Source organism: Silurus meridionalis, chromosome 25 (genome assembly GCF_014805685.1).
Source record: "Silurus meridionalis isolate SWU-2019-XX chromosome 25, ASM1480568v1, whole genome shotgun sequence".
Classification (NCBI taxonomy): Eukaryota; Metazoa; Chordata; class Actinopteri; order Siluriformes; family Siluridae; genus Silurus; species Silurus meridionalis.
Window position 1 is genome coordinate 16100001 of NC_060908.1, and position 10083 is coordinate 16110083.

The 10083-nt window shown below is 43.0% G+C and overlaps 1 protein-coding gene across 1 annotated transcript; it reads left to right on the forward strand.

Annotated features, from left to right (window-relative positions):
- Positions 1-747: 747 nt before the first annotated feature.
- Positions 748-10083, forward strand: dlb (deltaB). Its single transcript, XM_046838643.1, has 7 exons — positions 748-1487; positions 1896-2135; positions 2420-2486; positions 2967-3224; positions 3909-4270; positions 7829-8045; positions 8144-10083. Exons 1-7 carry the CDS (start codon positions 1431-1433, stop codon positions 8824-8826), a joined length of 1884 nt encoding a protein of 627 aa, XP_046694599.1. The 5' UTR covers positions 748-1430; the 3' UTR covers positions 8827-10083.

The window sequence follows — 10083 nt, forward strand, 5'->3', positions numbered from 1 at the left end:
CATTTATAAATGTAAAATAAAAAGCAGTGTACAAACACTGAATTTAATGAAGTTATAATTTGATGCATTAAAACAGTAATTTGTTTAAAAAAAATTGTGCTTTAATTAAATCATTTAATTGATTTAATTGTTTTTTTGTATACTGATTAGTTTATTTAGTTACTTGCATGTTTGTATTTATTTATCTTTTTATGTAGTTTAATTGTGCATTTATTTTTTAATCACTATATAAAGTATGTATAGTATATTTATGTATTTATTAGTTTGTAGCAGTTTTTTTTGCAGTATTCTTAATTCTAATTGTGCATTTCTCCTTTTTCCCCTTAAAACAGCCTGATTTCCTCGTCATTAACAACAAATCTCAACAATAACAGTTAAAAAGTTCATCATAAATAATGCAAATATGTACATTCTTTATTATTAACTTATTAAATGTGTTATAGATAGGATTTATTATTAATGAATCTTTTGCACCAATTTGCACCCCAGCCCCCACACACACACACACACTTCTCTTACAGAATCGTGTTTTCTCTTTGAGACAGATGAATGAAGAAGATCCTCCTGACCTGCTCTCAGGCTCGTTTCTGCTCTGTCTATTCAGCTGAAGTGGTGGAATCAACTTGTCTATTATTTACACGTAGTCACGTGACGTGTTAGTCTTTAGCTCCGGGTTCTACATGAAGGAGATGCAGAAGATGAATATATTAAATGTTAATGAGAGCCGAGGCTTATTATGGGGAATAAATCAAGCAAATGGCCTCGAATTAAAAAACAATTCTTTAAAAAAAGCTTCCTTTAAAAAATGAATAAATTGTAGTGACGACAATGAAGGATATTGTACTCTTGTTTTTATTGATTTATTTGTATTTTTTGTCTGTAACACGTGAAACTTATTAAATCTCGGACAGTATTTTTTTGTTTTGTTATTTATAGAATCCGAGGCCTGGTAACAATGAAATCATAAAAAATGGGATTAAAAAAAAGAAAGAAAGAAGAAATGATCATATCCTGTTTACATGATTATAATGATAATACACCAGAGTTCTGCCTCCACTCACACAAAAACAACCCACTCTTTAATACCCCTCCATATGCCAGGACCACCTTTGGCCCCGACTCTCCTTCTGACGTCAGACTGAGGGTGGGGGTGAGGACAGGGGGTATAAAAACCCACCCTTGCGCGTGATGAGCGAAAGAAGACGCAGAAGACACGCGGGGCAGAAGAGACTCGTAAAGGATTAGGATCAGGAGTATTATTATTGCTCCCAGCCCTGTCCGGGGTCGAGGTTTTGTAGTCGAAGTGGGAATTCATTTTGAAACCTTTTTTTTCTCTCTTTTGGATTTAATCTATTTTTGGTTTTTGGATTGTCGGGTTTCTTCTGCATCCCGGATGCGAGCACCTGCGCGTAATTGGAAAAGTTTTGGCCATGGCGCGTCTCCATCTCAGTTTCCTCCTGCTGGCACTGTCTGTCCTGCTACCTCTGGTCAGTTTCCCATACACACACACACACACACACACACACACACACACACACTGATTTCCTCCATCTCTCTTTCTATCTCTCCTTTTCTCTATCACGTTTATCCCACATTTTCTCTCCTTGCTCCTCTCTCTCTGACTCTCTCTCTACTCACCCTTTTTCTTTCTCTTTCCTCTTATTTCTTTCTCCTCCCACCCTTCCTCTATCTATCTATCTATCTATCTATCTATCTATCTATCTATCTATCTATCTATCTATCTATCTATCTGTCTGTCTGTCTGTCTGTCTGTCTGTCTGTCTATCTCAAATTTCCTCACCATTTTCCTTTCCTTGCACTTTCTTTCTCTATCTTTCTCACTTAATGTTTCTCTCTCTCTCTCTCTCTCTCTCTCTCTCTCTCTCTCTCTGTAGGTTGCCTCTTCGGGTTTGTTTGAGTTGAAGGTGCACTCTTTCAGCACCACGCGCCGCTTCTGCAGGAGAACCCGCGACTGCAACATCTTTTTCCGCATCTGCCTCAAGCACTCTGAGGACGTGATCTCCGCCGAACCTCCCTGCACCTTCGGCACCGGCCAGACCGGAGTGATGCGGGCCGAGCCGGGAGCCATCTCCAGCAGCGCCGCCATCCGCGTGCCCTTCCACTTCAAGTGGCCGGTAAGCACACACACACACACACACACACACACACACACACACACACACACACACACACACACACAAACATTTTAGATCAAGTCCTCCTTAGAGCTTTGATTTTGGACTCCATCAAGCTCAGGTCCCTTTGCAGAACATTGAGTGCAAAATACAGGTGGGTTATACGATTCACAGGGTTCGAGTTGTAATAGGTGATTTTGTTAATTAATGTAGGTGTTTATTTCAAAATTGTACACCATTCTATACCCACCAGTATTTGAACTCTGCCCTTCTTCCGTTTTTAGGGAACGTTCTCTCTGGTTATCGAAGCCTGGAACGCAGAGTCCCCGAAAGAGCACGCTGACCACACAGGTACGTGTCCACCAGGTCATCAGTGAGCCGTCACACCACTCCTGGACCATTTGTGTATTAATGCCAAGTGTGGGCAGTGGTAGGAAGGTTGTGAGTTCAAATCCCAGCACCTCCAACCAGTCCTGGGGGCCCCTGAGCAAGGCCCTTAACCCTCAGCTGCTCAGATGTGTAAATAAGAAATCTATAGGTGCTTCTACTTCACAGAGTCTAAATATTTTGCGTAAATAGTGAGGACACGTCTGTAAATCCTGATAATGATCATGTTTTTCAGCCACTGCGCTAATAAAAAGTAAGTTTTAACTTCAGCGCAACAGTACTTGGAAAAAAGCTAGCGCTGTGCAAAAACGATTCATCCTACAGTTACTTTTTTACCGTAATGATAGTAGGTCTTGTTAAAAACTTTAACAAGACTCTGGATCAAAACATCAGCTTGTTATATGATGTGATGATTGTTAGAAGTGTGTGTTTTGCTTTCCACAGAGAACCAGAACAACCTGATCAGCCGTTTGGCAACACGGCGGCGTCTAGCCATCGGAGAAGACTGGTCTCAGGATGTGCACTTTGGTGAGCAGAGCGAACTTCGCTACTCGTACCACGTGTTCTGCGACGAGTTCTACTATGGAGACGCGTGTTCAGATTACTGCCGGCCCCGCGACGACACGCTCGGCCACTACACGTGCGATGAGAACGGCAGCAAACAGTGTCTGGATGGCTGGCAGGGGGAATACTGCTCTGATCGTGAGTCTATCACACACACACACACACACACACACACACACGTTTTTACTTTTTTGCGATTTGTATAGCTGGTGTTTATAAAACTTACATTAGTACATTTAGGTGTGTGTGTGTGTGTGTGTGTGTGTGTGTGAGAGAGAGAGAGAGAGAGAGAGAGAGAGAGAGAAAGAGAAACACAAAGAGAAGGAGTTTATACAATATGTCAGATGGCCAGATGTCTGTTTAGTCTCCTGGGACAACTACGTCTGGTCTGGAAGCGTCTCAACGCGTGGTTTTATGAGGGTCTAGATGTATATAAATGAGTAAATAAATGTGTGTGTGTGTGTTCAGAAATCTGAGCTATAGCTCAAAGGCTTATCTACATCTAACATCTATGTGTAGTGTGCAAGCTTGCAGTGTGTGTGTGTGTGTGTGTGTGTGTGTGTGTGTGTGTGTGTGTGTGTGAGCATCTCATTCAGTTCTTTTGTTCATCAGGACAATAGGAGCACAGAGCAGACGCATGCTGTGGACTCATTCAGAGTGTGTGTGTGTGTGTGTGTCTGTGTGTGTGAGCTCACCAGCTGCTGGCCTCTACACTTAACACTCCCATTCATCTGTTCTTATTTCGCTGGGCGTGGCCTGTGTGTGTGTGTGTGTGTGTGTGTGTGTGTGTGTAATCTGTCTCCGCTTTCCCTCCCCTCACAGCCATCTGCTCGGCGGACTGCAGCGATCGTCACGGTTACTGTGAGGCCCCTGGAGAGTGTAAGTGTCGTCTGGGGTGGCAGGGCCCGTCCTGCAGCGAGTGTGTGCGCCACCCTGGCTGTCTCCACGGCACCTGCACACAGCCCTGGCAGTGTGTGTGTAAGGAAGGCTGGGGGGGGCTCTTCTGCAACCAGGACCTGAATTACTGCACCAACCACAGGCCTTGCGCTAACGGAGCAACCTGCACCAACACGGGCCAGGGCAGCTACACCTGCACCTGCAGACCAGGGTATGGAGGCACCGACTGCGAGCTCGAGATCAATGAGTGCGACTGCAATCCCTGTAAGAACGGCGGTAGCTGCAATGTGAGTCCCCATAATACACCTTTACTTTAATGCACATTAAACACTCTCACAAACTACAAGAACACTAACACTATTGTTTTAACACCCCATAATACAACTTTACTGTAACAAATCTTAATACTACCACCATATTACACCACCTTCACTTTCACTTACTACAATCACTGCAAGGATGAAAGGTGCAGCATGAGTCCCCATAATACACCTTTACTTCAATGCACCCTAAACACTGTCCATATTACATAAACAATAACATTATAACCTTAACACCCCAACACACCTTTACACCAACACACCTTAACACCACCACCATCCTAACACTCCACCTTCACACACTTTCACTTACAACAACCACTGCAAAGAAAACAGGTTCAACATGAGTCCCCATAATACCCCTTTTTCTTCAAAGCACACTAAACACTCTCACTGACTAACAAATCACTAACACTATAAAACCCATACACATTTACTGCATCAACCTTTTATCACCACCTTTATCACCATCTTAACACACCACCTTTACACACTTTCACTAACGTTTACCACTGCAATGACAACAGGTGCAATGTGAGTCCCCATAATACACCTTTACTTTAATGCACTATAAAATACTAAAGACTATACTAACTAAAAGTACACTGACACTAAGACTTCAACACTCCTTTACTACAACACACCATAACACCACCAGGGGCAGCATGAGTCCCCATAATACACCTTTATTTTAATAGACACTATACATTCTCACAGCTTTACCACTAGTACCCTAACAGAACCTAGCTTTAACACTAATACCCAAACACAGCCTAACTTTAACACTAATACCCTAACGCAGCCTAACTTTAACACTAATACCCTAACACAGCCTTACATTTACATTGATACCCTAATACAGCCTAGCTTAAACACTAGTACCCTAACACAGCCTAGCCTTAACACTAGCACCCTAACACAGCCTTACATTTACACTGATACCCTAACACAGCCTGGTTTTAACACTCATACTCTAACACAGCCTGGCCTTAACACTAATACCCAAACACAGCCTAACTTTAACACTAATACCCTAACGCAGCCTAACTTTAACACTAATACCCTAACACAGCCTTACATTTACATTGATACCCTAATACAGCCTAGCTTAAACACTAGTACCCTAACACAGCCTAGCCTTAACACTAGCACCCTAACACAGCCTTACATTTACACTGATACCCTAACACAGCCTGGTTTTAACACTCATACTCTAACACAGCCTGGCCTTAACACTAATACCCTAACACTGCCTAGCTTTAACACTTGTACCCTAACACAGCCTGGTTTTAACACTGATACCCTAACACTGCCTAGCTTTGACACTAGTACCCTAACACAGCCTAGATTTAACACTAGTACCCTAACACAGCCTACCTTGAACACTCATACCATAACACAGCCTGGCTTTAACACTAACACCCTAACATAGCCTAGCCTTAACACTAGTACCCTAACACAGCCTAGCCTTAACACTAGTACCCTAACACAGCCTGGCTTTAACACTAACACAGCCTTGCTTTAACAGTAATACACTAACACAGCCTAGACGTAACACTAATACCCTAACACAGCCTTGCTTTAACACTAATACCCTAACACTGCCTAGCTTTAACACTAGTACCCTAACACAGCATTGCTTCAACACTAATACCCTAACAAAGCCTAGCTTTAACACTAATACACTAACAGAGCCTAGATTTAACACTAATACCCCAACACAGCCTTGCTTTACCACTAATACCCTAACACTGCCTAGCTTTACCACTATTACCCTAACACAGCCTGGCTTTAACACTAATACCCCAACACAGCCTAGCTTTAACACTAATACACTAACACAGCCTGGCTTTAACATTGATACCCTAATACAGCCTAGCTTAAACACTAGTACCCTAACACAGCCTAGCCTTAACACTAGCACCCTAACACAGCCTTACATTTACACTGATACCCTAACACAGCCTGGTTTTAACACTCATACTCTAACACAGCCTGGCCTTAACACTAATACCCAAACACAGCCTAACTTTAACACTAATACCCTAACGCAGCCTAACTTTAACACTAATACCCTAACACAGCCTTACATTTACATTGATACCCTAATACAGCCTAGCTTAAACACTAGTACCCTAACACAGCCTAGCCTTAACACTAGCACCCTAACACAGCCTTACATTTACACTGATACCCTAACACAGCCTGGTTTTAACACTCATACTCTAACACAGCCTGGCCTTAACACTAATACCCTAACACTGCCTAGCTTTAACACTTGTACCCTAACACAGCCTGGTTTTAACACTGATACCCTAACACTGCCTAGCTTTGACACTAGTACCCTAACACAGCCTAGATTTAACACTAGTACCCTAACACAGCCTACCTTGAACACTCATACCATAACACAGCCTGGCTTTAACACTAACACCCTAACATAGCCTAGCCTTAACACTAGTACCCTAACACAGCCTAGCCTTAACACTAGTACCCTAACACAGCCTGGCTTTAACACTAACACAGCCTTGCTTTAACAGTAATACACTAACACAGCCTAGACGTAACACTAATACCCTAACACAGCCTTGCTTTAACACTAATACCCTAACACTGCCTAGCTTTAACACTAGTACCCTAACACAGCATTGCTTCAACACTAATACCCTAACAAAGCCTAGCTTTAACACTAATACACTAACAGAGCCTAGATTTAACACTAATACCCTAACACAGCCTTGCTTTACCACTAATACCCTAACACTGCCTAGCTTTACCACTATTACCCTAACACAGCCTGGCTTTAACACTAGTAGCCTAACACAGCCTAGCTTTAACACTAATACACTAACACAGCCTGGCTTTAACACTAATACTCTAACACAGCTTAGCTTTAACACTAGTACCCTAACACAGCCTAACCACAACACTAATATCCTAACACAGCCTTACATTTACACTGATACCCTAACACAGCCTAGCTTTAACACTAATCCCCTAACACAGCCTAGCTTTAACACCAGTACCCTAACACAGCCTAGCTTTAACACTAGTACCCTAACACAGCCTAGACATAACACTAGTACCCTAACACAGCCTAGCATTAACATCTATTCCATAACACTAAAACCTTAACACAGTCTAACCATAACCCTAATACCCTAACACAGCCTAACACTAATACGAAAACACAGCCTTACAATAACACTAATCCCCTCACACTAATACCCCAACACTAATACCTTAACACTAATACCACAATACTTATACCCTAACACTAATAACCCAACACTTATACACTAATACCCTAACACACTCTAACCTTAACACTAACCCTCTAACAGTGCCTAATACACTCTAATTCACCACAACCTCTGAAAGACCGGCGTCCTCTGCAATGTGAGTCGAAAATACCCTAAACTTACCATTAACACTATAACACACTAACACCCCAACACACGTTTACTCTGATATACCCTGTAAATAGTATAATTAATGATATAAATATTCTCTCTGTCCGTGTAGGATCTGGAGAACGATTACTCGTGCACATGCCCTCAAGGCTTCTATGGGAAGAACTGTGAAATCATAGCAATGACGTGTGCAGACGACCCGTGCTTTAACGGAGGAACGTGTGAGGAACGTTTCACTGGAGGCTACGTGTGTCGCTGCCCTCCAGCCTACACCGGCTCTAACTGTGAGAAGAAACTGGACCGGTGCAGTCACAAACCCTGCGCCAATGGTGAGAGACGGGCATTCATTTAGGATTTACAGACCGATTTTTAGATCCGTCAATGAACAAAAAAATTGTGATGTAAAATGTTCTGCGTTTATGTGCAGGTGGTGAGTGTGTGGACGTGGGCTCAGGGGTACTGTGTCGGTGTCGTCCGGGATACGCCGGGCCACACTGCACCGTCAACGTGGACGATTGTGCACGCTCTCCGTGTCAGAACTCAGGCACGTGTGTGGATGGTGTGAACGACTTCACATGCTCGTGTACACTCGGATTCACAGGGAAGAACTGCAGCGTCCGCGCTGACGCCTGCCTCTCGCACGCCTGCCTGAATGGCGGGACCTGCTACACACACTTCTCGGGCCCAGTGTGCCAGTGCGTGCCTGGATTCATGGGACCCGGATGTGAGTTCCCGGTGCTGGATAGATCCGGTCTGGAGAGGGCGGCATCGCGGAGTTCCCGAGGCTCCTCCCCTTCTACGGTGGCGGCGCTGTGCGTGCTGGGCGTCTTGGCAGCCTGCCTGGGTGTGTGTGTCGCCGTGGTGTTCCTCCGGCGCAGGCGGCAGCGTATGCGCAGGCAGCAGCTCTGTGACTCCGTCTTCAACGACCTCGAAACTGTCAACAATCTCGACCGCCAGCACTACCCGTACGAACACGAGTTCCTGTCCAGAGGCTGCGGTCAGGTAAAACCGAGCAACACCGAAGCCAGGCTCAGCTCGCTGGCACCCGGGCACACACTTCCTGCTGGGCGGGACTTCCTGTGGAGTGCCGGAGGGGTGGGGATGAGATGAGATGTTACACAGGCACATAGATTCAGGAAAACAGGTTTTAAACCCACCCACACACACACCTACACACACCCACACAAACGGAGTGATTAATGACACAGATATAAGCACTTCTTTTCCATATTTTTTTTAAAAGTGAAAAATCAAAAACACACAACAGTAACATGTTGTACGGGACTTTTTCCGATGGACCGACGGAGTTTCGCCTCCGAAAACCAAAAAAGAGAGAAACCTTCAGGTACTTTGAAGCGTCAGATTTGGTCTAGATAGCGATTACTGCAGAATTCAACAGTAGGGCATTTTCTAGATCCACTGTGAATTAAATTCTGTATGATGAAAACAGATTTACAATATACAGTATATGTAGGCAACAAAACGAAAGGGCACAAACGATTTCTCTTGGATTGGATTGTTTTTTAGAGGCATTACGTTAGGTTTGGATAAATCCTGACTAACTGCTAGAAATCCAATGCCTGTTTTTTTACGGCAAAGAAAGAATTAGTCGAAAATCATTCCTGATTTGAATGATCTTTCCAACGTTATGGTGAATGTTCTTTACATTTTTTACACCTATTTTTCTTATCTATGATACTGATATTCATGTAAACAACCAGTTGTCTGGGTTAGCTAGAGAACTTCATTCTTTGATACTTCAGGTTATCGGGCTAATTGTAAATTCTCGCGTTTATATATATATTTATGTGTAACCTCGGTAGATTTTGAACTGGGGAGAGTTCGAATCTGCATTTTTTCCGCCGACCTTCGATTGTAGCGAAGTCCCAAATAACGGATAAAAGTTCTCTCAGACGCCTCTTTACATCCTGTCCGGATGTTTTGTCGTACTTGTATGATCTGCAAAAAGAAGAATCGGAGTGTATTAGATCTGTACTTTCGTTGTTACAGAGTCAGAAATATATTTATAAATATTTTTCCTAAACCAAAACGGGCGTTTTTTTCGTTTCGCCCCACAGTCGTATCGCTGTGTAGCAGTGAGATATTTTCCTGCTCGTAAGTGGGAAAGTTGTCGTTTTTTTAATAAGTGCTTTCTGAATGTGATGTTTCTGACTCCTGATTTTTTATTATTATTTTATTTCCGTGGCCATTTCACTTTTCATGACTTAAAAAAAAACCCTGAGTTGATGCCTGCTTTAAGTTTTGCATTTTTGTACTTTTAATTTCAATCATTGTTCATGTAAAAATTATGTTAATTTATTTTGTATGTCTATTTGTTTGTGACGTTAATAAAACATTTTTGAGTAA

Coding starts and splice junctions, on each gene's coding strand:
- dlb (XM_046838643.1), top strand. CDS start 1,431: ATGGCGCGTCTCCATCTCAGTTTCCTCCTGCTGGCACTGTCTGTCCTG. Junction 2,136..2,419: donor CCTTCCACTTCAAGTGGCCG/GTAAGCACACAC, acceptor TTCCGTTTTTAG/GGAACGTTCTCTCTGGTTAT. Junction 8,046..8,143: donor TCACAAACCCTGCGCCAATG/GTGAGAGACGGG, acceptor GTTTATGTGCAG/GTGGTGAGTGTGTGGACGTG.